At 29.0% G+C, this 27,760-nt stretch overlaps 4 protein-coding genes across 12 annotated transcripts in view; 2 read left to right on the top strand and 2 right to left on the bottom strand.

Moving 5' to 3' along the window:
• Positions 1-3,530, bottom strand: part of LOC103568384 (uncharacterized protein DDB_G0283697) — a 4,886-nt gene extending 1,356 nt beyond the window's left edge. Inside the window, exons 1-4 of one of the 2 annotated variants that reach the window (XM_053738463.1) lie at positions 3,337-3,530; positions 3,150-3,248; positions 487-2,558; positions 309-413 (exon numbers count right to left, since the gene is read on the bottom strand). In XM_053738463.1, coding sequence (XP_053594438.1) covers positions 309-413; positions 487-2,558; positions 3,150-3,161 — 2,189 coding nt within the window. In that variant the 5' untranslated portion in view covers positions 3,162-3,248; positions 3,337-3,530. Of the gene's footprint in view, positions 1-308; positions 414-486; positions 2,559-3,149 lie in introns of both variants that reach the window. The other variant, XM_053738462.1, reaches the window with a different exon arrangement.
• Positions 1-5,645, top strand: part of LOC103568317 (enkurin) — a 5,731-nt gene extending 86 nt beyond the window's left edge. For 2 of the 7 annotated variants that reach the window (XM_008545145.3, XM_053738465.1), the window contains exons 2-8: positions 355-509; positions 611-740; positions 1,130-1,217; positions 3,556-3,631; positions 3,844-4,274; positions 5,027-5,269; positions 5,460-5,645. In XM_008545145.3, coding sequence (XP_008543367.1) covers positions 3,876-4,274; positions 5,027-5,269; positions 5,460-5,645 — 828 coding nt within the window. In that variant the 5' untranslated portion in view covers positions 355-509; positions 611-740; positions 1,130-1,217; positions 3,556-3,631; positions 3,844-3,875. The other 5 variants (XM_053738466.1, XR_008403557.1, XR_008403555.1 and 2 more) reach the window with 5 other exon arrangements.
• On the bottom strand, positions 5,576-10,655 carry LOC103568316 (uncharacterized). The gene is made up of 5 exons (XM_008545143.3): positions 10,565-10,655; positions 9,698-9,817; positions 7,770-8,703; positions 5,771-6,926; positions 5,576-5,673 (listed from the first exon to the last, which is right to left on the bottom strand). The coding sequence occupies exons 2-5, from the start codon at positions 9,815-9,817 to the stop codon at positions 5,661-5,663; spliced, it is 2,223 nt and encodes a 740-aa protein (XP_008543365.1). The 5' UTR covers positions 10,565-10,655; the 3' UTR covers positions 5,576-5,660.
• LOC103568385 (uncharacterized) lies at positions 9,824-27,760 on the top strand. 2 transcript variants are annotated; one of them, XM_053738460.1, is made up of 4 exons: positions 9,824-10,323; positions 12,404-24,480; positions 24,570-24,809; positions 25,420-27,760. In XM_053738460.1, the coding sequence occupies exons 2-4, from the start codon at positions 12,505-12,507 to the stop codon at positions 25,489-25,491; spliced, it is 12,288 nt and encodes a 4,095-aa protein (XP_053594435.1). In that variant the 5' UTR covers positions 9,824-10,323; positions 12,404-12,504; the 3' UTR covers positions 25,492-27,760. The 2 variants fall into 2 exon arrangements, with proteins under 2 accessions (XP_053594435.1, XP_053594436.1); XM_053738461.1 differs by lacking the exon at positions 9,824-10,323 and adding an exon at positions 10,594-10,679.

Genomic DNA, 27,760 nt, shown 5'->3' with positions numbered 1-27,760 from the left:
TAATATTATTTTCCATATTAATTTAATTTATTATAGATCTATATTCATTAAAATTTTTTACTCTGCTTATAAGTATAACTGTGACTGTGTATTTGCGAGCGAAATTTAATTAATATTATCAATATCGTTCTTATTATTACTGCAATTAGCATTATCATTTAAATTACTAATTAACGTAATGATAAGTTAATAATATTAGCAAAGTTAAATTTATTATAGAGATTTTTATAAAATATTTATCAACAATAATTTATTTAAATAAATTTTTATTGCATATAATTAAATAGTAATTTAATAAAATTACTTACGGTAAAACACATAACCGACGTTCCAAGAAAGCTTTCTTTTTTTCAGGATCAATGTAATGATATTGCTCTTCGACAGTAACAAATGAATCATCGCATGATGAAGAACTGCAAATAAATAATTTTATTAATTAATTATTAATAATTAATACAAATTTAAGAGTTTAAATAGACTACAAACCTAAATGATCTAAAAGGAGTTTCGTAAGTGCCAGTATCACTACTTTCCATTTTGTCTTCAACTTTTATTTTACTATTAATGTCATTATTTTCTTTGTTTGGATAAAAATCATCGCACTCATTAGTCGTGTCAATAGATGGTTTGTAAATTAAAAACGAATCCATAAAATTTTCTGATAATGCTGTTGGCTCCTCACTGGACCAAGACTCGTCGGATCTCTTTGAGATTGAAGCAGGTGGTGTTCTATTACCTTGGTAAATATTATTTATTTCATAGAGCAGCTCAAGTTCTTCTTCTTGGCTAAGTTCTGATTTTATTGATAAATAATTTGACGTCGGTGTAGAAGATCCTGGACTATCAAGAATAGATTTTATTTTTTCATTAAAAGAAACATCTAATTTAGTTTCTTCATTATTTTTTTCATCAACAATTTTATCTCTCACTTTATTTTTTAGTCTACCAGATGGAAGAAGTAGATGAGATCCTTTGGAACATGAGCTGGGTTTTATTTTATTAATTCCCAAAATTTTTTTACCGTCTACATCTAATTTATGAGCTTTATTTCTTATTGAATTGTCATTGCTTATTAATTCCGAGTATTTTTTATCATAATCGTCGTCATAAGAATCATTTAAATTTCTAGCGACATTTTTCAGTAAAGATCCATCATCGACATCTGATTTACTCTCATTATTTTGCGAAGAAGACGATGTATCACAACCATTATCGCTGTAAGTCGAATTCGATGAATTCTTATCAATATTACTATTAAAATATTCTTTTTCTTTAGATTTATATTGTTTACGTTTAAACTTTCTTCTCGACGTTGAACTGGCACTTTTAACACATAAATTATTATCCGATGGTTGAGTTAACGAGGTTTCGTTTGATGAATTATCGTTTTCCAATGATTTCGATCTATTTATTATATTATTTTTATTTACATTAACATTAATATGAAAATTTGGTGACTTACTGACGATCGATGTATCAAGTAATGCCTCATATGTTTTGTTTTTCATACACTCTAAATTATTTTTAAATATTTTTGGTTGAGGAAGTAAACTTACATATTTTTTAGTATGCTTGCAATTTTTAATTTCATCACTCAATTTTTTATTGTTCAATGAACCACAAGTTTTTTCAAATGAATTAGAAAGTCTCCTTATTATTTTTTTAACCAGTTTTTTTTCGTCTCTAATAAATCCGGACTTCAACTCTGATACAATTTCATCATGCAGTATTGGTGATATAGCATTTGTATTGGTACTATTACTATTATTATTATTATTATTATCATAAGTTCGTTGCCGTCGACGAAGTGTTATATTATTATTAGGAAAAAAATTAAAATAATCTTCATCAGTCGTATTTGAATATTTTGTTTGCATCGAAAAATTATCAGGCGGTAAATTACAACTAAAAGAACTGTCTGATTTATATAAATCATTCAATCTTTTTATATTTTGTTTACTCTCATCAATAGTGTTACTCGTTAAATCAATTTCTGACGGTACATACTCAGCTATTACGTTCCCACGATTGATAAAAATTTTTTCAAGAGTTATTTGAACTTTAGGCTTCTCATTATCACTATTACTGTCATCATCATCGTCATCATCATAATTGTCATCTTGAGTTTTACTTGAATATTTTGCCAAGACAATGATAGCTTCGAAATACGAGCCTTCAAACGCATAGTGAAATGGAGTATGACCGTCATCGTCAGTAGACAATGGATCTCCACCGTTGGCAAGCAGTAATTCGAGTACTTGCACACGTCCCCAAGCAGCGGCTACGTGGACTGGTGTCATTCCATCAGTTGATTTAACATTCGGATCACCTCCGTGACGTAAAAACAGTTTGGTAACTTCTTCAGCGAATGCTTCAGACTCATTACCAATCACCAGATGAAATGGCGAGATACCATAAGATGGAATTAAAATATTTGGATCAGCTTCTTTATCTTTTAGCAATGCTTTTACTTGGTTTATATTATTATCTTCTAGCCCATCATATAATGAAGATGCCAAATACAGTCCACTTTTTTTCGTTATGAGTGAATTTAATTCCTGTTTAATTATTCATAGAAAATATTAGTTTATTATAATAATGAATATAATAATGAGTGCCAATGTAGCAGACATGAGACAATTTATAAATTTCAAATAAATAAATTAATTCATTAAACCCAAGTAGCACAAAGACAACTTTAAGATGTCATCAAGATATCTTTTAAAAGGAAAAGACAAATTTTTTTTCGTCAAAACCAAGTTTTTTTTATATAAATAAGACATACAGATGTTAGCCCTAGAAGTTAGAAAAAGTTTCCGTTCTTTTTTCCGTCTCAAAGAAGTCTTTTAAGCAGATATTTTTTTAGTGACATAAATTTCTGATCGTTTTGTCAACATTTTGGCGCTTTATCGAAACGTCAAATAACAGCCTAAAACCTGATATATTATAGATGTCATGAAGTCAAATGCTACTTGGAAATGTGCGTACTGATTTTTCGATGATCTAAATACGCATTTTCTATTATTAATTTTCCTTCTACCTACATTTTATTTATTTATTCAAAAATTAAAAAATTGCCACTTGTCAGTTACACTCATTCACTCTTACGTATAATAATTAATAAAGTAATATAACTTAAAAATATTTACCGGATGGAACATTTTGTTTTACTTCAACTTTCTGGACTTAAAAAAAAATTTTAATTTATAATTAAAGTAATTATTTTGTCAGATCAATTAAAAGTCACTCTGAAAACAATTAATTTTTTGAATATTTACTTGAATAAATCATGCAACCTGTTTACAATAGAAAAAAAAAAAAGTTTTTAAAACAAACCTTCTAATTAAAAACCTAAATAATTAATACAATAAATTTATTTAACTTCTACAAATTACTCTCTTATTTTTCATATTTATAATACTAAAATATAACTTATTTTTATTTTTACAAATTAACTTGTGATTGTTGTTACAAAAGAAAACAAATGATTGGTAAATAAATACAACAAATTACAAGGTTATGATTTTGAATTTTTATTTTTAAAAAAACTTTTAGATGGCGCTAAAACAAAATGGCTGGCGGTCGATAGTAAAAGCGGAACATTTAAAAATAAAAACATGTGGTTGCTAAGGTAATATATTTATTATTGATAAAATATTAAATATATGTACATACATGTCATGCGGTAGATAATATCTGTGATAAATAATTACCATAAACTTTTAATTATAAAATTTATACTAATATACTAAACGCGATATTTATTTAACAAGTGGAATTATTTATAAATTATAAAAATGGTTTATGAAAATGATCTTGATGAAAATATAATGGAATTAATAGCAAAGCCACCGATTGAAATAGAAGAACCGCCAATGTACGTATCTAAATTTCGTAATTCTGTTAAAAGAGCTTCTACTCGTGGCAAAAGTGCGCATAAAACTTTCGGTGTACCTCGGGTATCATTAAATCCACCGCAAGAATTTTTAAGAAAACATTCGCGCAATGAAATACAACGTCCTGATATAAAACATAAACATTATCATATACCAGATTATCAACACAAATTACCGGAATGGAAGTCACGTAAATTATCAAATACTTCAGATAAAATACCAAGAAATTCAACAAATTCTGAAAAAAATTTTAAACGTGATAATATTATTAAAATTAAAAATACGCAAGCAAAAAAGCCGATACTCTATTACGTTGATGACCGCCGTGGAAATTCGTTTCCACGAAAACCTGCTAGTTTTTCTGTTTGTCAAAGTGTGGTAATTTTTTTTTTTTTTTTATTATTATTAAACGGATTCTACGGTTTTCGTGACACCGTCAAATGACTGGGAATTCGTGTGGAACTCAACGAAATGAAACTTTTTAAGAATAAAATTTTTCGATATCTCACTTTGTTTTCGAGAAAAATGCGATTTTTTCAAAAAAGTGAAAAATTTCGTAAATTTTAATATCTTCAATTTTTTTCGGAAAGTACATTTACATTGTAGCAAATTAGGTGTAAATTCAAAGTGATTATGGATTTTATTTTAATCCGAATTCACTTTCTCACTAGGAGTTTCGAAGTTTTAAAAAAAAATCACCCCGCATATAGAGTAATTAGGGAGTTTGTTTTTCAAGCGGAGTTTCAAAATTATAATAAACTCCCCTTTGGAGTGAAATTTACTCCAAGGAAATTAAATAAATAGTCATCCGCTCCGCATTCACTCCGGATTTAATCCACGTTCAGTCCGAAAATTTTGTACAGTGTTAAGACAAAAAAAATTTTTTTTTCTTCTTTTGGCTATCGTCCCAATTGGGCCATGTGCCAAAAAGACAAAAATTATGAAAAAAAAATTTCTGAATTAGTCCATTTTGGAAAAAGTTATGGCTGTTTAAAAAAGTCTTATTTCGTCGAGTTTTACAAGAATTCGTAGTCATTTAGCGGCGCCACGGAAACCGTAGACTTCTTATCATTAAAAAATCAAATTTATAAATTTTCTAATAAAATATTTTGTGTAATTATTAACTTTAGGAAAATGAAAATCCTCAATTTTATTTAGAAAAAAATCGTATGAGTGAAAAAGCAAGAAAAAAATTTTTAAATAAATTTATAAACGCTAGAAAAACTTCAGATCAATCATCTGCAAAGAGTGAAAAGTCATCAGAGTATGACAGATTAGAAAGTAAAGAAAATAAAAAAAAATCGTTTAAAAAACATAGTAAAGAACTGAATTGCCGTTACGTTAGTGATGAGGAACGTGCTCAGCTACTTTCGGTAAGCTAATAATAGAGTATCTTTGCTTTTAATTTTTTTATAAATTTAGTATCCATTAAAAAGTATTAAATTATTTTTCATCATTGAAATAAGAACAATTTTGATTGTTTTTTTTTTTTTTTTTTTTTTTTTTTTTTTTTTTTTTTTTTTTTTTTTATTAAAAATAGAAATTGTAATTTTTTTTTTACAGGGTATGAAAAAAAGATGGGAAGAAATGATGAAACAGTTTCAAAGCCTTCCATTTCTTACTGACACGCCGCCCAAGGCCAAAAGAAAAGCAAAAATGGAGCAGGATTTAAAGCAACTGGAGAAGGATATAGATATGATAGAACGCCATCCTCATATTTACGTTTACGACGATAATAATGATGATTAAAAAAAAAAAAATGGTTTATTGATTTATCCTGTAAAAGAAAATTGATATATACAATTGAATGGTCATAATTAAAGTCAATAATAACTGTCGGTAAATTAAAAACAAAAAAAAATTAAAATTCTTGCCAAGTTTCCGTAATAGTTTCATCGTTTTTATTAACGATCAAAGTGAAAGTATCACCGCTATTGGTTTTACGTTTTTTCGATCGTTTTTCACTAACTAAATTCTCACTTTCTTGTACTTTACTGTTCTGTTGATCACTGAGTGGTCGTAGAGAAAGATTTTGACAGTTTTCTTCAATTTCATTGCTAATAGCGACAATTCTATTGTCATGTATAGCCGGTATATCACAATAAAAACACTTAACATCATCGAATTCATCATCCAACAGTGGATGAAATATTCTACCACAATTAGGACAGTTCCGATACTTAAGGCATGTTACTTGCAATAGTGTAATGGAACATCGTGGTAACCGATGACCTACTGGACATGTTGGTTTATTCCAAGGTAAATCAGTTACCATTTCACCGCACAAATTACAATATTCTGCTTCAATTAAATTTAATTTAGCTGTTGCAGACAACGCATTTTTTGCCCGTTTAACTGAAATACTTTTTTCCGTACTTTCATCTTCACCAGCCAAAAAAACTTCCATATAAAGACGTAAAAAATGAATAGAAAGCCTCAAATCATCAGATAATAATTTTTTCTTAGATATTTTAATCATAAAATCGGCTGCCGAATGAACGAATATCAATGGCTGAGCTTCTGATACTTCACCAACAAAGTTATCAATCTTCTTAACAAGCTTTTTATTCTTCATAACTTCTGTAATCAATGTTAGCCACATGATAACACGAAGTCTGTGAGTACTCAATGATTCTAAATCCTCAGAAATAACTGGGAAAATTCGTTCTGGATTAGCATCACGTGACGCCCGTATTCTTATTGATTCCAAACAGTCCCAATGATCACCGAGCGTTACGTCGTCTTTATTTAAAACTTTCCAATGGTCAAATTCATCATCTTTGAAGTTGAATAAATACATTGTGCTTGGTTCTCGGTTCACTAGATGATCGTACAATACATTTGGACTTGTGACATTTACTAATGTAACACCACTTGGTGCACATGCTAATCCCAAAAAATGAACTTTTGACGGTTTCATATCATGACTAATACTCTCGCTAGTTAATTTACATTTTTTCATTGTTATTAAATACATTTTGCTGTTTTGTGTTGTTACTACTAATCGATTATTTCCAATCGAAGTTAACCCTGAAATAATTAATAATAAATAAATATTAAATAGTAATTAAGACCATTTTCAGACAGTACTCCCGCTTTTTAAAAATATACAATGATTTTCAATTGTCAAAAGAGTATCAAAATTTGATCAATGAATTAAAAATAAATTTAATTCAGTTGATATGAATTGGGAATCAAGGGGTGAACATGGGTCTGAGATACAAAAAAAAAGCATATTTTTGTGATTTTTTTTTTCAGAGTACCTACGTTATTAAAATTCTCAAAATTTGTACCATTATTTAGCATCATTCTAAGAATGCTCTACTAAATTTTCATAAAAAAATATTGAAAAATATGGAAACTTTTTTTTGAGGTGACTCGGCTCTCCCCATTACCACTGGCTTATTTTTCAAATTTTATGAAAATTTAGCAGAATATTCTTGGAATGATGCTTAATAATGTCACAAATTTTAATAATTTTAATAGCGAAGGTACTTTGAAAAAAAAAAATCACAAAAATATGCTTTTTTTTTTGTATCTCAGACGCGTTTCCACCGTAAACGAAATTTGTTAAATAAATTTCAGTGATTTTTCATGTCAATTTAAAAATTCGAATTTTCAAATTTTGTAAACTAAAATTTATTCACTAAATTTTGTTTAACTCCTAGTTGATATTAACTATAAGTAATTTTTTTTTAAATTCTATGTCGCGGCAAAATTACTACGACGTTGTCCGTTTTTCAATTAAATTTCCAATTTTTTTTCAATTAATTAATTAATTAAATTTTAATACGCTTTTGACAGTTGAAAGTCATCGTATATTTTTAAAAAGTGGGGGGTCTGAGAATACTCTGAAAAATATATAAAAATTACCAGATATTAAAAATCCTGGTAATTGAATGTGTTGTTGTCCCAAAAATTGTCCTTTCTTATCAATTGTTAACATTATTAAAAAATAACTTTTAACAATAATAATATTTATTACTTCAGTAGTGCGTGTAAATTCTTGTATAAAACTCACAGCCATACGATCAGGAGTAGATTCATATTTATAAAGTGATTCTTTAATGATTTTATTATTCGTTTTATTTATTTGAAGACCATAAACACGTCCATCAATAAATCCAACGATAATTAAATATTTATTGGTATCAAGATTTACCCAAACAAGTTTTGAAATTTTAACATTTATATCAAAACACGTGCGATAGACAATCGTAGGCTGTACTTTTATTTTTATTTCAAACACTTTCATAACTTTCCAGATGACTAGATCACCGCTACGATACCCCGTCACCAAATAGCTATAAGACAATGATTTATCTTCATAGAGTGGACTCCATGTTATAGCTGTTCCAAGTAATCTCTGTAAATTACTTCTAAATTTATCAGCATTGACAAGATCTGCTTGAATATTTTCTGGATCATATTCCAATTCATCTTTGACTGTTTCCCACCATAACGCTGATAAATTACTTATAGAATACCAACTATTTCTTATTTTAGTAGTTACATCTATAGCACCAGTTGATGTAACAACAGCCAATAAACATTTTGATGGTGACAATAATTTAATTGGTGACCAAGCTACTCCAACAATTCTTGGTGTATGATCTATTTTATCTTGTATTTTTGGTGTTAACGTTACATCTAATAAAAATGAGTACATGTCGTTTCGAGTGAACTCATTTATTATTAAACTCATGTGGGGTAAAAATTTTCCGATTGGTAAATAACTCGATGCATAAATAAATGATCGTTTGAATTTAGCTGTAGGATATGCACACAATGGATTCGGTTGTAACTCCTGTAATAAATATAATTATTATATTAATATAAATGATAATAAAGTATATTAACAACCCTGTTAAAAAAATGAGTCAAAACAATCCAATTTCAATACTATTATTTATTTAAGCCTTCGTAGGATTACTGTCGATAATTTGAATGTCAGGGAGGATTTTAGTAATATAGTTCTTGAATGCTCGACTTACAATCCCCACAGTGGAAAATTTCTAAGCCCATGGATAGAAAATTATACTCCAGATTTGTGACGTATTTTAGATTTCAGAACAAGGAACAAATTAGAGCCATGTTTTATTATTTTATAAATGTATTTACTATACGTGATCTCGAAAACAGTTTTATGAAAGTCCTTTGCCAAGAGGTTCATATAATCTTACGAAGGCTTAAATAATAATAAAAACTATATAGATATACATTTAACACTGAGTACATCATTTTCTTTAATCAGGCAAGTATATGGTTGATAAAAAGTTATTTTAAATGTCTAGTTATTTTAATTTTTTAAATAAATAAATATAATTTTGAAGTTGGCAGGCAATTAAAAATGATTGAATTCTTTTTTCAACAATTTAATTTAAAAAAAAAAAAAAACTAAAATTATACACATGTAGAAAATCAAAAAACTGTAAGGGCAACATTTTGAAATATTTTTTTTTTAAATTTGTCATTTGTAGAAAAAATATAAAAATTTGATTTTATGATTTTTAAATTGTCATATGTCCGCGAACGTTTCTGTCATATTATAATGAGTATAAATGTAGCAGACATAGGACAATTTTTAAATTACATATAAAAAAATTAATCAATTAAATTGATAAAATTAAAAAAAACATGGACTAATTTTAGGATTTTTTAAAAGTCAGCTTTTTAATTTATTTTGAAAAAAATTTGATTTTATGATTTTTAAATTTTAAAAATTGTCAAATGTCCGCGAACTTTTTTATCATATTATAAATAAGTAATGTTAGTAAATAATAAAACAAATAAATAATTACAAATATATGAACGCCTTTTTCGGTTAAAACCGAAATTTGATTATCTTGTGACCAATCAACAGCAAAAGGAGATATAACAAGTTCGTGTATTGATAAATTATAATAGTCACTGGCTTCCATCTTAAAAATAAATTATTAATATAGCTCATAAAATTAATTATTTATAAGTATACAGAGTTAGAGTTGAAATAAATAAATAATTAGGTTGTGTTTTTTTAACCATAATAACAAACAAGCCACATGTGTGAAGGGTAAATACGGATATAGTGATTACGGATACGAAGTATAGAACATGAAGGGCATGAAAAGAGAGTGCGCCATTTTTAAATACCCGCGCATGCGGATGAATAAAAAGCGGTAAATTGAAAACGGGACTTGATAAAAATGTGTGTTTGTAAGAACAGTGAGAGCAGCAGTTGTGATATGAAAACCGATTGTACAACAGAGCACCCTCGCATTGGGGAATTATATTGCTCTAACATACTTCCGGAACACCTGTATTAACGATGTTTTGATATATCCATACGTGTGTGTAATTTAAAGACAGCAGGGGGCGCGTGATTTTTTTTTCTCAATAATTCAAGTCCAAAATGGCGAGTGTGTTGTGAATGTATATTGAAACGCAGGTGAGAGACAATTATTTTTTTAAATACCACTGCTAATATTATTTATTTTGTTCATTGTAGGTATATATATGTGTATACATTTTAAGTTGAATTAATTGTGTAATTGGAGTGTGACACGTGGATAGCGTAGTAATGTGGACAATAATTATTATATTTTGTATCGTGTCAAGGCGTTACCATGTTGGTTTTACTGTTAAATATGTCATAGCATATCAAACGTGATAAACTATTTTATTCTTACCTTTTTTTTTACGTCCTTTATAAAACAACATCACTCAAATATTATTCTTACATCATTCATTATTTTTATTACCATTTTATAAGTGCTAGTGAAATTAACTTTATTTTTATAATACGTATGTATATTACTTTATTTCATTTTATTTTTTTTTCGCGGTAATAGATTATTACCGTATGAAATTTTTTATTATAATAAGTCACTTGTCTCACACGTTTTGCTTCGAAAAATTATACTGATATGCCGTGACGGATATTGTCTTGTTATTGTTTAAATTATCGTTATTTATTTTTTTTTTCTTTTTAACTGTACGATTATTTACATACACGATTTTCCAATAAATAATGTAGATAATGTGTATTTAACTTGTCTTTCTAGAAAAAAAAAGTAATCATAATAATAACTCACACATTCACACATACACGTGTTTATCAATATGTTTTTTTTTTCTTTACGTTCTTGAACTGGAAACATCGCAATTAACCACGGAATTATTTATTTTTTAAATACTTAATTCAATAAATATGGCAATTTTTTACTGGCGCATATCTATTTTTAATTATTTGACACTTAAATTTTTATATATGAATGGAGCAGACATCAGATAAATGTAAAACTAAATAAATAGAGTAAATAATTTAAAAAATAATATTCATAAAAAATGCACTTATTATTTTTAAAATTTTATTCTATTCAATAATAATTTTAAATTTGTCTAATGTCTGCTACATTCACATTCAAAAATTTGATGATAGTAAAGCTAGCGGACATCTGACAATTTTAAAAACTTTTAAGTAATAAATTTAAATGTTTTTAAAATAAAAATAAAAAAATACATGTTTAGACAATTCAAAGTTCAGTACATGCATTTTTTAATATTTTATTTTAAGTATTTAATTTTTTATATGTAATTAAAAAATTGTATGCCTGCGACATTCACACTCATAAATTTTAAATGATTTTGCACTTTTCAAATTTGAATTATCAAAAATTTTTTTTAAACTGTAGTTATATTGATAATTTAAAAGAATACTAGTTTTTTTGTACATCGAATTGAAGGACTATTGTGCTTATTGGAGTCTATAGTTAATTGATTGTTTTGTCATCAAATCTCTTATCACAAGCTAGTGAAATAGCTAAGGCTACCTTATCAGCTTGATAAACTCTACCACATTTATTCTGAGCACTTACACGTCGTTATAAACCAATTGTTTTTTCCAAGTTTGTTTTTTATTTTTTAAATAAACTATATCAATTGAACAAATAAGAATGAAAAATAAGAATAAACAATTAATTTATGATCAATAATGTTTAAAAATAATTTTTATTAAAAAAAAAAAGTAATAAAATACATTTGATAAAATGTTATTGACCTAAATGAGTATGACTGTGTTTAAAATTTGTCGCTATAATAATTAAAAATTTATTTATCACGGATTAATCGAAATAATTATTATATTTGTTATTAAAAATATATATATTTATATGCAAACAATTAAAATTATTAATTCTTTGTGCTAGATTTTATTTCGCAATTAATATAAATATATATACATACACATTAATTTCATTTAAATTATCATTAAACTTCCATATTAATGACTTTGATATTTGCACTATATATAATATATATTTGTATATATTTTCATACCAGATAATATTATTACTTTTATGTTATAATATTATTAATATTATAAATATGTAATCTCTCGGTTGTCTGCTTTAAGTTATTTAACGAAAAAGTAAAAAAAACTTGCAGCATATTTGCTACAGTAAAAAAAAAAATTGACTCGACATATTTACTATTTCACTTTACAGTACATTAAAAAAAACTAATTTCAGGTTCCGAGTGTCCTGCCGTGTCAACATGACCGCTAGTAAATGAGAAAGCAAATAACATTGGGCATTGAAAATAAAAGTTTTGATCAGCAAGACAATGTACAATGAGCTACAGCGGGAACCTGCCAGATTGGCATCAGTATAACCCACCGCAGCATGGACGTACAGGATCGTCCAGCTCACAAAATGCTAATCCCAATCATATATTTCACTCTAGTATTAATCCACCGGCTCTAGATTCAATAAATTTATCGACAAACGAACGTCAAAGCAAGCACCACCGCAATGACGTCAATTATTCACGAAATTACGCGTCGACGGCGATGGCCGGACCGAGTTGTACGACAAACTCAAACACGGGTGTCCACATGGGACTTTCGGGTTGTGTGGGTCACTACGGTACATCGCCGTCAAGAAATCCGATGATGGAGGGCATGCCGGGTTCAATGGATCCACGTCTAGCGCCTGTGGGTCCACTCAATGAACCCGAATTACCGCATCGGAACAATCAAATGCCATTCAACCCACCTAATAATCATTCAAGTGGATCAAATATAAGTAACATTCATTCCAGTATGGCTCCACAGACCTCACCAGTAGGGCCCATGTCACCAGGAGGACGTCAAGCTCCACCATTCGGGACTTGCAAAGGTCCCTGCTGTAATCCCGACACGAGTATTGCTTACCAGCACTGGGAAAAATATGGTCACTATCCAGCGAACGCTGCCTACAGAGATAACATGCGATCTGCTGGTTATCATATGGAAAATCGACGCTTTGTACCTGACATGAACCTCAGAAAAGATTGTATCGAGAATAAAGAATTACCACCAGCGGCATTTCCCGTGGACAACCGTCGTAATTATCCCGAGTACAAATATCGTAAAGAATTATCACGAAATTATCCTAGCTCTAGTTTAATTCAAAATTATAATTCAATGCAAAATTATAATTTTACATCGGAATGCCAAAAGTGTCCTCACTCGGTGAAAGATTATTTAAGACGCAGCGGCCCTAATTCACAGGCTATTAATTCACAAAATCAAGGAATTATTAAGTATCCAGAGCAACAAAATGTCATTGTACAGCAAAAGTACAATAATAAACAGATGCCTTATCAAAATGGTGCTTTAGGAACAAATAGTATGCCAACATCAAGCGCAAATAATCTTCCATCATCAATACAAAATTCATATTTTAATCCTCAACTACCTCGGGATATGGCCAGAGATTTTCCACGCGAATTTCCAGATCCCAATGCCGTTGGTACTAGGTTACCAACGTCACCTTCAGCATTACACGGACCTTATCAAAAATACCACGCGTATCAACAAAAATTATCTATGCAACGGTTTTCAATTGAAAGTCATTTACGTGCAATGACAAGAGTGCCGGGTTATCAATCTCATCCTAAATATCAAGAATATCTGATGAGATATCGTGAAATATTGAGATTACAACAGAATGCTGACTATCAAGGAATGTTACAAGAAACATCTAAATTACCAAGTCCTTCTAATGGTCCACCTCAAATACCACCGATTAATTTACAGTTTGATCAGAACGGTGTTCTTATCAATACTAATTACAACCCTGGGCATTTTCCGGGGATTCTTAATCCTGTTAATCCAATTGGTACATCAGAAAATACTGACAATACGGATAATAATAATCAAACTAATGTTATTAGAAATCCAATGGATCAACAGCAAAATAATTACAATAAAATAACAGAGCAATCATTAAATTTATCAAGGAATCGTGATAATTTACATAACCAAGATAATTATATGATGCGAAAGAATGATGCCACGGATTTTGATAATTTAATAGTTAATGTTGATGACCTTGATATGTCTCCGCCTATAAGAACATCAGTGGGAGATACTCTGGGAACAACAACTTCAATGCCTACGATTGATAATCAAAATTCAAAAGAATTTACAGACAAACCGGCACTTGATGTCCGACAATTTTTAGCTAATTGGGATGAAACTGAGGAAGAAGAAGCCACAGCTGCAAATCTTTCGCAAGCTGGAATGAATAATATTGCATCAGTTGTTGCAGCCAGACGGGCTTCTGTTTCACCACCAAAACAAATTATAACTGAAGATAATCGTGAATCACAACAAAATAAAATAAATAACGTTGATAAAATTAGCGAACAGACAACAATAATAGATGCTAATTTAATTGTACAAAATAATGTAGAAAATATAAATGTTACTGGATTAAAAACAATTGAAGAATTAGCTAATTCTGGTACTATTGTCCAGTGTATACAGAGTGATAGTGATGATATACCAACAATTCATATTGTTGATCATTTGCCAAATGAATCCGAATTGACGACAATTCAAACGGTATATAGCGATGTATCCTCATTGACAATGGAACAAATTGCTAAGGCACCAATTGAGATTATTAATGAAACACCTGAGGGTACTGAAACAATAACACTGTACGAACCAGACTCTGATGTTTGTACTAAAATAACGGAATGTAATGATACTACGAAAGAAACAGGAGGTGTAATTGTCGTTGATCAAGTTGTTGCATCAATAATTGATGCGTCTGTAGAAATTGCTGAGGTAACAACTGAAACCGCAAATGATAATAATAGTCGAGATAAAACATTGCAAGTTAATTATGAAAAATCATCATCACAAACTGATAACACGGATAAAAATAATAAAAATAATAATGATAACAATAATAAAAATAATGATAATAATAACAGCAATGATAATAATAATGATAGTCAAATAAAAATTATTGAGTCGAGTAAAATTAATCCATCTAATAATGATAGTAATAATTCATTAAATCTCAAAAAACAACATTCTTTTGCTAGTGAAGAATCGCACAATCCAGATGATATTAGTTTACCTGATCTACCAATGTCTGAATGTACGCCTATTTCAACGACATTGAATACGCCTATTCATTCTGACAGTGAAGAATCACCAGAGCACGTTACGGATTTATCAATATCAACAAATCCAATAGAAGTTATACAAAATAGTCCTATCATAAGTTTTTCACATTCGCCGATTAAAATTGATCCTTATGGTAATTTAGAAAATGGAAGATTAAATGAAAAACGTCCTGAAGATTCATTGGATTTTGATTTTAGTGAAGAAGACAATTTAAAAAATAAATTTAACGACAGCAATACTAGCGGTAATAATAAAAATAATAACGATAATGATGGTAATAAAAAAACGGCTGTTGAAGATTTTGAAATTGCAAGAAGATCTTGTACATCAGCAAGTAATACAAATGTCTCTGCTATCATCAGTGTCAGTAGTGATAATAATCCACATTCAGCAAATAAACTTGAACTTGAAGATCATCATGAACAAGTGCCTTTAAATTTAATATCGATGGATAAAAATAAATCTCCAGAAAAAGATAAAGAATTTTACCCATCATCGGATCCTTTGGTTGGAATGACGCAGTCTTCAGACTCAATATCAAAAAATAATTTAGAAACGTCTGATAATATTGGTGACATTTCAAATGACATGATACAATCTGGCGATTGTTCTGGCGAATCATTAGGAGCCAATACTATTCTTGGTAACTCAGTAAGTCGTATATTGTCGTCTGATGAAATAGACACAGGTAAATGTCCATCAATTATAAATACTGAAGATTTTCAACAGTCTGACGAACTTGATAAACTATGTAATATGTCATTAGACGACTCTTGCATGATGCCATTAATAAGCGACGATAGTTCAAGGTTAGCAAGAATACCTATGACGTCTATTGAAGATCGATCATTAACCAAAGTAATGACAAATATATTACCCATTAGTGATATAAATGTACTTGAATCGTCAGATGACGATAATGACGACAATGATGATGAACAGTTAGATAAAGAGGACGATGACTGGATAGAAGTTAAGTCTTTAGACGGTCAAGAAAATTTAACTGTAAACTTATCCACTAATGAAATGGTAAATAGTGATAAAAATAGTACTGAGAACTTGCTAAGTAATTTACAAATACATTCCAATGAGTCAGATAAAAAAACTCATGGTAATTATGATGATGTTATACAAATTAAAAAATATAACAAAACTTTTCCTGCTACTATTGATACGGCAAATACCTCAGCCGAGTACAATTTAAAGTGTGATAATTATTTAAATAATGACAAATCGCGGGGTGAAGATAAAAAAAATTATATTCCATCTATTTTTGATATTTCCGGTGAATCTCAGAGCACGGATTTTGATAAATTTGAACGTCGGAGACAGGAAAAAAATAATAAAGATCGTTTGAAGTCATTACGAGAATATCGTCGGGATAAATCTGTTGAAAAATTATCATTAGGTAAAAATGATTTGAATGATTATGATTGTAGTCAAGATAATTCATTATCTGATGAGTCGACAATAACAACCAAAACGATTCAAGTTCGTGGTATCATTTTATCAAATAATGATAATAACGAAAATGCTGATAATAATGAAAGAAATAAAAAATTTAATAATTATAACAATAATAATACTAGACAACAAATGGATGAAATGTCGAGTGTACAGAGTGATAAATCATTTGAGACAATATCTAATGCATTCAGATCCTTGGAAACGCACACAGTTACCAAATGCTTTCGTGGTGGGCATAAAGATACTGATGTACAAATACACGTTGCTAATATTAATGTTAAAGAAAAAAGTGATGATGAAGCAAGTGAAGCCATTGACGCGATTGAAATAAAGATAAATGTGTCACGTAGTGATAAAAATCGTGGTAATAAACAATTGAACGATAAATTAACTGATAGTGTTAATGAAATTTGTCGCAATAATAAAAAACGTGGCTTCTTTTCATTTCCCGAACGTGAAACAGTAAATTATTCACCTAAATCAATTTTTAATTATCGTCGTCGTAAATCAGTGCCCGATGAATTCGACACTCGGAAGTCTAAGTTTCACAGTGAGAAATTTTATCGTCGACACAGTGGGGGCCACAGTTTTAAATCATATCGACGTAAGTCTAATGAAGATAAACATTTTACTGATAATAACAAAAAAGTAAATCATGAGAATATAAATTCAAATAATAGTAATAATAATAATAGAAATTTTGAACCCACTTTAATGCAAGACCGTAAAATAATTGATAAAGATAATGATGATAGTTATAATTATGTTAATTTAAGTCAAATGTCTCGTCAATCACACGATGATTTACAAGAAACACTAAAAAATAATACGAATAATATTTTGGATATTATACCAGAAGATACCAAAGAAAATGAAAATAGTGAATCGGCGAGTGATTTAAATAAAAGTAAAGACGCACCACGTAGATTATCAGTAGACACAACATTAAATACTTGCCGTATTGATGATCTAGATAATATTGCTTCTAGATCATCGTGTGACATGACACCTGGCCCATCTGATACAACTTTAATAAACAACATTTGGAATAAATCAAATTTTTTAATCGACAATACATCATCATTTGATTTTGATAATTTTGACGTTGCACCAAATTATAGTAGCAATAATAATAATAACAACAACAACAATAATAACAATAATACTAATAATAATAATGACAATGATAACAACAGTCAAACAGGATATTCACTGATAGACGACGAGGATGGTATATCATCGCGAATGGACGCAGAGGTGCGTAATAGGAGATTGGAAGATAGCGAAAGATATCGTAATCCGTACTCAAATGTTAGACAATCTAGTCCAGATAGCTTGGAGATTAATCTTAATACAGTTCCGGTTTACACAACTAAAGATGGCAAGATAACGTACAGTCCCAACCCACGATACACTTATCGTGTTCTACTTATGGAAGCGAGACAACGCGAAGGTTATCCGATGATTAAAGACCTATATCAGCCAAGAACACAACCAAAAGATTACCAAGAAAAGAGATGGAATAAACGTAAATACGAGCCAACTGACAGAGACAAATATTTAGATACGGGTAAAAGAACTAAGTCAATGACTTGTAAGCCTGGGAGTGGAAGGTGGGGTGATAGTCATCATGAAAGACAGTTTAAGATTAATAATAGAGTGATCAATAATAAATATGAGTGCAGATCTAGAGATAGGGTTGATGATTATGATGATTTTATTGGTGATCAAAGTACTATTTATACGGAAATTTCAACTCCGTTGAATTATTCACCGAGTGATTCGACATTTAGTTATGATCACCATCGTCATTCCCAGTCTATGATGTACACCGGCCGTAGGAGTGAAGATTTTTATCACGAGGATACGTCGAATTTTAAGAGAAGACATGATGGTAATTTAGAATGGGATCGTGCAATTGATTTACCAAGTGGTTCTTCGATTAATCATATTAATTATGACAATAAAATAATAAGTAATGATAATTTTGAAGGTAATAGAGGTGTAGAGTCGAAAATATCAAATGGAGAAGAATTGGAATTATTTTCTAAAAATTTAACACAAGTTCATCATGATTGTCATGATCAAGATGTTACGGATACTTCAATGTCTACTATTGTGAAATCAAATGTCATACCTTCAAAGGACATCCGTAGCGTTGAAGAAAGACGTGAGAAAACAGCGAGAGAAAAAAATAAAATGACTCCTGATTCTTTAGATCCTGAAGCGTCGAATGACGACGATGATGATTTTAAAGATATCGGGGGTAATTCAATAATGATGATGAAGCCACCAGCTAGCGTTGATACTGAGCAGGATTCTCAAGCAATGCTTACTGACAGTGGACTTGAATCTTCTACTACTTACACAGAAGGTAGTAAAAGTAGCAAAGAGCCAAAGAGATGCCAAAGATGGCCAAAAAATTTGTTACATCATGTGGAAAAAGTTGATAATATTAGAGAGTCTAAAAATGATAATAATATTTTTGAATCAATAGTTGAGTTAAATGTTAACAATGATGTTGTTTTACCAGTTACTAATTCTGATAATAATGTTAATAATAATGTTGATAAAGTTGATGATATAAATAAAGATAATGCCAAATTGTTTGTTGAAAATGAAGGTGAAGGTGAAGAAATGAGAGAAGAGGAAGAAGAAATAGAAGATAAAAATCATGAAATAAGAATAGAAGAAGAAATTAAAATACAGGAAAATATAAATAAAACAATACCAAATATTACAAATATAGAAAAATTAACGAATTTTATGTTGTTAATAAAAAATAATAAAAATTATGACAGTTCAATGCTAAAAGGTCTTGATTTAGCATTTCCTAGTCATAAAGTAACTCGTAAATTAAATTGTCAAGTTAAAATAAATAACGAGACTGCTGTCAACGATAACGATAAAGATGAACCAAATAATAAAAATGATAAATTAAAAGAGTTACCAGCGTCATTATCGTCATCTGTATGTACAAAGCAAATGTCAAATTTTATTGAATTTAAAAAATTAAACGATGGAACGATATTAAGACGGATATCTAGTGATGAAGTTGAATCACGCAAAAGAGAAAATAATATGAGTATTTATTATGAAGATATAAGTAGTTATACTGGTGCAGGAACTTCATTATCAACGGCAACTGATGCGATTGCTGATAGGAATATTATTGGTTACAGGAAATTTAACGTTAAAATGCCGAGTGATAAATTAGTCGATGTACAAACAAGCAGAGAAGCTGATACGTGTGATGATATGCTACCAAATGATACAGCCATTTGTTTATCCTTGAAAGAGTTATCGGTTAATGACAATAGGCATAAGGATAATGATGAAGACGATGATGTATTTGAAAAACCATCAGTACCACCAGTTGTTTTTGGACCTTTGAATAATCCAAATTTGATTAAAACCCACGAGCCTGACGTTAGTGAAATTTCAATAGAGTCAGAAGTTTCGAATTATATTGACACGCGAAGTTCAACACAATTTGGAAGTGATTGCGCTGAATCCAAACAAGGAAGCGATGACTTTAGTAATAACGGTGGTATTAATTTTTTGTCAACGTCTAGTCAAGAAGCCATCGATGCGACTGATCTTAATGACGTGAGAAAAAGTTTAGTATTAAATGGACTAAAAAATGATAACTGTGAAACTCGAGAACAGCAGGAAACATTTGATAAATTGAATGATTTATCAAAAGTTGATGACGACAATAATGATGAGGATAATGATGATGATGATGTTGAAGTTAATGTCGTTGATAATGAAACAGAAGATGATAATAAAAATAATAAATGTGATATTAATGATAAATTATTATCATTTTCTGGTAGAATATCGAGTGAAAGTGAAGATGATTCTAATGCTCAAGATGCATCACCATTACAAAGTGATAAAGTTGAAAATTTGAATGTTAATGAAAAAGAAAAAGAAAAAATTTTAAGTTTTACTGGACGCATAGACAGTCCAGAAAATCATATAGATATAAAACAAAATTCACCGGTTATTTTTTTTGATGATAAATTAGAAGATAAAAATAATAAAGATAATAATTTAAAAGTTTTAAATTTTTCTGGACGTATACCAAGTCCAAAATATCATTTTGATACATTTTCAATTCACCAATCCCATGAGCTAACGGAAGATTTGAATACATCATCAAATGTCAATGAAAATACGGATAAAAATTTAACATTTTTGGGTAAAATAACGAGTGATGTAAGTGGGAAACTGTTGGATAGTAAGAAACCATCAACGACAATTGTGTCAGATAAAATACCAAAATTTATAATTAAAAAGACTGATTATTCATCAAAATCATCAACTATATCACAAATATTACCTCCATCAGATATATCGTCACTAAAAAGTATAGACACCAAAGCATCATCAAGTCATAAAATTTCTTCACATCCTAAAATACCAAAGATGATAATACGAAATTTAAAATCACGTCCTGGTACACCGACAGTTGAAGAAAATGCTGTTGAGTTATCGTTTCCTAAAGCTCACGAGGATCAAAAAATATTTCAAGTTAAAATAAAATTGGATGATAAAAAACACCATGAATCGCGTAAGGATTCAATTAAAAAATCAATTGGAATTATTGAGTGCAAAGTACCCAAAATGAAGATAAAACTTGATGATTGTCAACCGAAAATGATTTTTGAAAATGCGAGTATGGAATTATATGATAATGATTCAGAGTCTACGAAAAATGTACCGAAAGTTAAAATTCGCAAGATAAAAAGATCAACTTCACGAGAAGGAAAGTCGTCATCCAGTAAAACTACTAAGAAAAGTGAGCATTCAGAAAGATCTGAAAAATCAGAGCGTATTAGTGGCAGTAGGCCTGATAAATCCAGTGAAAAACGTCGAGTTGGTGACTCAAGGCGTGATGTAAATACCGAGGAGAGACATGAAAAAATTCCAAAATTAAAAATTAAAAAATCAGAATCTCGTGTTTCTCAATCATCTCATGATTCGAAAAAGAAAAGATCAAAAAGTCCAACAGATACTTCTAGCTCGTCACAAAAAAGTCATCAGAAAAAATCATCAAGTCGACATCGAAGTGAAACTAAACAGCAAAGTGAACGTTCACCGTCAGTAGACAAAGAGGGAAATACAAACTCTCATACAAGTATGTCAGAGAAAATACCGAAAGTGATAATAAAACGTGCATCATCAAGTGCTGAGTTCAAGTGTGAACTAAGTAAAGATGGTGGGGATGCAATTAAATTAGATTCTAAATGGCAACCAGAAGTTAAACTCGAACGTTTTAAAGTACTGGATACCATGGCTAAAGAATCATCGCATGTTAAAATTCCAGTTAATATGCTTCAAGTCCTCACAATGACTGATATATCTCATGTGTCCACATGTTCAAAGAGAGATCGTTGGACACGCACATCGTCTGATCCAAGTGATAAAATTCATTTAAGTTCGGATAGATCAATCAGTAAAGGCAAACGCAGACATTCGGATTCCGGGAGATCAGGAAAAGGATCTTCAAGTTCTAGTTATCATAGCCATAGTCATAGTTATAGTCATACTCACGGTCATGGTCATGAGAAAAAATCTAATGTAAGAAGAAATTCAACGAGAAGTTTAAATGATGATTCAGATGCTGAAGATTTCCCGCGAATTATCCGACGCGATGGACCAAAACGTCTGAATGATGAGTCGAGTCAAGATGAAAGTCTTGATACTAAACTAACAGCCTTCACTGATTCATCTAAAAATCACCACCACCAGCAGCAACAACATCAAGATCAAAATCAAAAAGAGAAAACAGCCGTAGTTGAACTAACAACACCAACGATAGCAACAACAAGTGCAGAAACTATGAGTGAATTTGAATTTAGTGCAACATCTTGCAATAAAAAAATAAATGATTTAATAACAGAACAAACTGCCACGACACTTGCCAGTGAACGTGATGTGACAGTAGATGTTGTAAATAAAAATATTGATGATGTTGATGTTGGTGAAAATTATGAAGTACCTGAGTCGGTGATAAAACTTGAATCGTCAGACGAGAGTCAAACAACTATTGAAATTCTTCCAGCATCACCAGAATTATCACAACCAGAATCCGAAGTACCAATGCCACTTGAAGGTAAACGTAGGATAGCTAATGGTGATATGGCACAATTGTATTCAGAGGATGCGATACCAACTCAGTTTGAGCTTGAACTAGAAATAGTTGATAATAGCTCTGAATCATTGGAAGTTCCTGTACCAGAGATAACGAGTTCTATTGTTGATGATTATTGTTCGCCTAGTTATGCGGAATCTGTTAGTACTGCAGTTGGTGATGGTGATAATAATAAAGACAGATGGAAGAGTCGCAGCGATAATATTGTTGATAATACGGATGATGGTGGTTCAACATCAATGGCAATTAATCATCACCATAAATGTGATGTGCCGAGTGAAATAAATATCTGCTGTTCTGATTCGTTGGTTAAAGAAGTTTTGGCGGCTAAAGAAACTCTTAAACGTTGTCTTGCTAAAACTGCAAGTGAATATAAAAATAATGGTAGTAGTAGTACTAATAATAATAATAATAATAATAATAATAATGATAATAGTAATAATAATAATAATAATAATAGTAATAGAAGTAGTAGTAAAGTTAAATTATTATCATCAAGACCAAAGACTGCGGCGGAAAAGAAACAAGGCGCTGGATTTGATGTGACAAAAAGTTCTTCAAGCAGAAAAGATGAAATAAAAATGGATAAAAATCATGTCTTCCAAGAGAGTGGAGTTTCGTATGATGTTTCACGTAAGGATTCAACAAAATCACATCATGAGGAAATTGATAAAAAACATGAAGGAAGTAATAGAAAACATGAAGAAAGATCTGATAGAAAACATGAAAGTTCCGATAGAAAATATTCAAAGTCGAAGAGAACTAGTAGTTCTGATAGAAGAGAAAAACGTTCGAAAATTGAGTCAGAGAGTTGTAGTAGCGGTAGTAAAAAACATGAAGAAACATCTGTCAGTGTAACAGTTGCACGTGACAGCACTCTTTTGGTTAATGATACGATAAAAAGTCTTAAACGTTCAAGAGAATCGAATGATTTGAGTGAATCTAGTAATTCTGTCACGAAGAAAATAAAATCTTCATCATCTTCACATTCTGCTGAAAGCTCTAGTTCAAGATCAAAAGCATCAAGTTCTTCATTGTCATCATCATCGTCAACGTTATCATCATCATCATCATCATCAAGAAAACATAATTATGATTCTGGACGTTCTAAAGACTCAGAAAATCGGCAGCCATGTCCGTCACCAAGTACTGATAGTTCAAGTAAGGTATGTAATTATAAAGTACCTAAAATACCTAAACAACATCATCAGCAGCAGCATCATCATCAGCACCAACAAGAATTAAAAACAACCACGACTGAAGTTACGAAAAATAGAACAGAGATAATGCCTACTTTAGAACCAGCTGATCAAGTTAATTTTGATCTCAATGAAAGAGATACTTCGAGATCTCCGCCGGAAATAACAAAGCAAGACAGCACGGAATTGAATCCTGATAGTCCGAAAAAAGTTGATGAGAAAAAATGTGAAAAGGATGATTCTATTATACATCAAGATTCTGAAGCTGTTACATTTGCTGATATCGTTGCGCAAATGGCTTATCATGAAAAGGTTTGTTTTGAACATTATTGTTGTTCATTTATTTGATGATTAATGAGATATATTATATTATATTATTTAATGAATTGTTACGTTTACAGGCGACTATTAAGCACAAACGTTACTGCATATTGTGTGAGAGATGGTTCCCAACAACAGAAAGGCATAGAAGACATTTAACTGGATATCAGCATCGGCATACTGAACTTACCCAACGCAGAACCGTCCATGCTTTATTCATGCTGTTCACTGGTAAACCATGTCCTCGATTATTACCTGCCAGTATCGTTAGGACAGACTGCGTACCTGGTGAACCAACTCCACTTCAAATAGCTGTTCAAGTAATTTATTTATTTTTTAATTTCCGTGTAAAAAAAAAATTCGTTCTAAAGAAGTTTAATAATACTAAAATTAGCTGACGTCTAATAATTTTTTGATTTTTTTTTAAAAACGATAAATTAAAAAAAAAATATATTTAAAAAATTACACTTATAGTTTTTTCAATTTTCTACATGTGCATTTTTTTTTTAAATTAAATTATTGAAAAAAAAAATTTGAAAATTATTAATTGTCTGATAACTTCAGGATCATAAAAGTTTAACTCAATGTTTTAAATTGTCTAAAATTTTTAAGTTTTTTGTGATTAAAATTGTTGAAACAAATTTTTTTTACACAATTTATTACTAATTATATTTTAACTGTTAATAAATTTTAATATTTTTTATCAATAGATTTCTATAAAAATAGTTTATAATCGATTGGGGTAAACCCAAATTATTAATGATACCATATTTTTTTTAAATTAAGTTATAATTAAAAAACGAAAAATACGGTGATAAAAAATTTTTGATAGCGTAATTAAACTCGATAAATTTAATGGACGGGATATTAATAATTTAATTAGTCAATTAAAAAAAATTATTATTAATGATAATTAATTTATTTTTTCAGGATGTAGCGATAAGTTTGGAAAAAGGCGCCAGTAATAAGAATAAAACTATCAATGAAGACGACAAATCGTGAGTAAATAATTAATAAGTTGGTTAGCCAAAGATATTAGTGAAATAAAAAAAAAAGTAAGAAAAAAAAGCTTGAAAGAAAAAAAAATATATATACATAGTTATACATATATAGATATATAAATAAAAAAAAATCAGTTAGTTGATTTAGTGTATATTTAAATAATTTGAATTTGCCAAGAGATTTTCGAGGTATTTCAAACAATTGTACAAATAAATGTTACGAGTACGTTATACTCGTGGTTGTTTAATTCACGGAAAAAAAATCTTATCTCATAAGTCAAAAAACAAAAAAAAAACATAAATATTAAACATAATATATTTATAGATATAAATCTTATTTTGAAATAATATATTGATATTTATTTATGTGATTTCGAGTATGAAATTGCATGGATATTACATACACGTAAGTATGTTCGGGTTACACGAGTAATATATATTTTAAAATAAATCACTTAATAATTGTGGGAATTAATTTTTTAAGTAGACAAAGATTTTTTTATCTTTATTTGTGAATTGGTGATTTTAGTATATATTTAATAATGGACAAGGGTATTAATATAAATATAATTATATAAATTATATTTTAAAAAATTTTTTAATATGTTTGGCCTTTTTATCCACTCTCTTGCTCTTATAAATAATTTTTAGCCTATGTTTAATTTTTTTCTATTAAAATAATGCACGTGTGCCTTAATTATTATACATTGAATTTAAAAAAAAAACAAAGATTTTAATTAAACTAATAAGTATACTATTATTATACAAATAAATGAATCTCTTTTAAGTGAAGGCCTAAAAGGGCACTAGTTTTAAATGAATTTTATAGAAATTTTATGCACGTTTTTTTGTCTTTTATATTCGAATTTGATAATCATGTTAAATTATTTATGACTACTGGTAAAAATTTATTCATAAAAAAAACAAAATATTAGCACACGTTACGCTTAAATTTTTTTTTTAAATCAAACAAAAAATTCAATACCATTGTGACCTTATGAAATATTTTATTGCTACGCTAGATAAATATTTTGCATTAAATATAAATTTTAGATAAATTTTATGCGGTAAAAATATTTTTTTTTAATATTTATGTGCAATCAAATTCGCAAAGTATTTTTACCTATAAAAAAAAAGTTCATATATATTTATAATTAAAAAATATAGACAAATTTTTAAACTGCACAGGCTAATTATGCTGATAATAATGAATTAATAATTATTTGAGCATTTAACATAATCAATTGAGAGTGGTACCATAAATTATTTCTTTAAAAAAAATACCGTCAGAAAAAAAAACAATCATAATTATTATCAAACATTAGATGTGTTAATTATTGCAATCAGTGTGTGTTCTTTGTGCCTAAATGATATAAAAAAAAAGTAATAAATATCTATTAATGTTTAATAATATATTGGACATAAATATATACTATAAATATATAAAATATATATATTTATATTTGTAGACATGTACAAAAAAATTAAATGTGCGGTTGAATTGAATGCCGTGTGGGATTTGTTATTAAATCGTAATTCGAATGTGCCGTAATAGATTTTTATCATTACATCGAATACAAATGAAATAAAAAAAATAAAAAAAAAAAAAAAATAAAAAAACTCCTACAAAGGAAAAAAAATAATTAAAAAAAGATACCTTCAAAAAAGTATCTGCCTTATTAATTTACAATAAAAACGTAAACACTATAATGCAGTTACATTTGTGATAATAAAAAAAAAAAAAACAGGTGAACAAATATGCATAATTATTTATCATATACATATTTATTCATTTAAAATAACAATAAAATTAAAATAAACAAAAGTTAAAATAAATATAAATAAATCGATTAATGAACTCCATAAAATTATTTTGCAATTAAATAATCGAGTTAGCTGTTCAATAGTCACTGTAAATTTGTACCTATAATACATTAAATTAATGTTTGTTTTTCTTTGCATTAGACAGTATTTGATAAAAAAAAAAAAGTTTAATTTAAATAAACACAATACGTGTGTTGATATTCACTGTTTCTTGTTATATAATTGTATTTATATAAATATCTATAACTATTGTCTTATTGAAAGTAATTAATTAAAATCGATTAAAAAATTTTTAAAAAATTGATATATTAAATATATATTGACTATTTAACAATGCTCAGAGTTTTTTCATCGGGTTATTATCTTTTAATTTTTGTCTGTCATTTTAATATAAATTTATATAAATAATTGTTTTTTGAGTGTACAAAGTGTGTTTTCAATCGAAG

This window comes from Microplitis demolitor, chromosome 4 (assembly GCF_026212275.2).
Source record: "Microplitis demolitor isolate Queensland-Clemson2020A chromosome 4, iyMicDemo2.1a, whole genome shotgun sequence".
In the NCBI taxonomy this organism is placed as follows: Eukaryota; Metazoa; Arthropoda; class Insecta; order Hymenoptera; family Braconidae; genus Microplitis; species Microplitis demolitor.
This window is presented reverse-complemented; position numbering and strand designations above follow the sequence as displayed.

Excerpts from the sequence above, each read along its gene's own strand:
- LOC103568316 (XM_008545143.3), bottom strand. The coding sequence starts at position 9,817 with ATGGAAGCCAGTGACTATTATAATTTATCAATACACGAACTTGTTATA. Across the intron at positions 8,704-9,697 it reads AAAAAGGCGTTCATATATTT|GAGTTACAACCGAATCCATT; the intron begins GTAATTATTTAT and ends TATTTATTACAG. Across the intron at positions 6,927-7,769 it reads ACCAGGATTTTTAATATCTG|GGTTAACTTCGATTGGAAAT; the intron begins GTAATTTTTATA and ends TAATTATTTCAG.
- LOC103568385 (XM_053738460.1), top strand. The coding sequence starts at position 12,505 with ATGAGCTACAGCGGGAACCTGCCAGATTGGCATCAGTATAACCCACCG. Across the intron at positions 24,481-24,569 it reads AAATGGCTTATCATGAAAAG|GCGACTATTAAGCACAAACG; the intron begins GTTTGTTTTGAA and ends TTACGTTTACAG. Across the intron at positions 24,810-25,419 it reads CACTTCAAATAGCTGTTCAA|GATGTAGCGATAAGTTTGGA; the intron begins GTAATTTATTTA and ends TTATTTTTTCAG.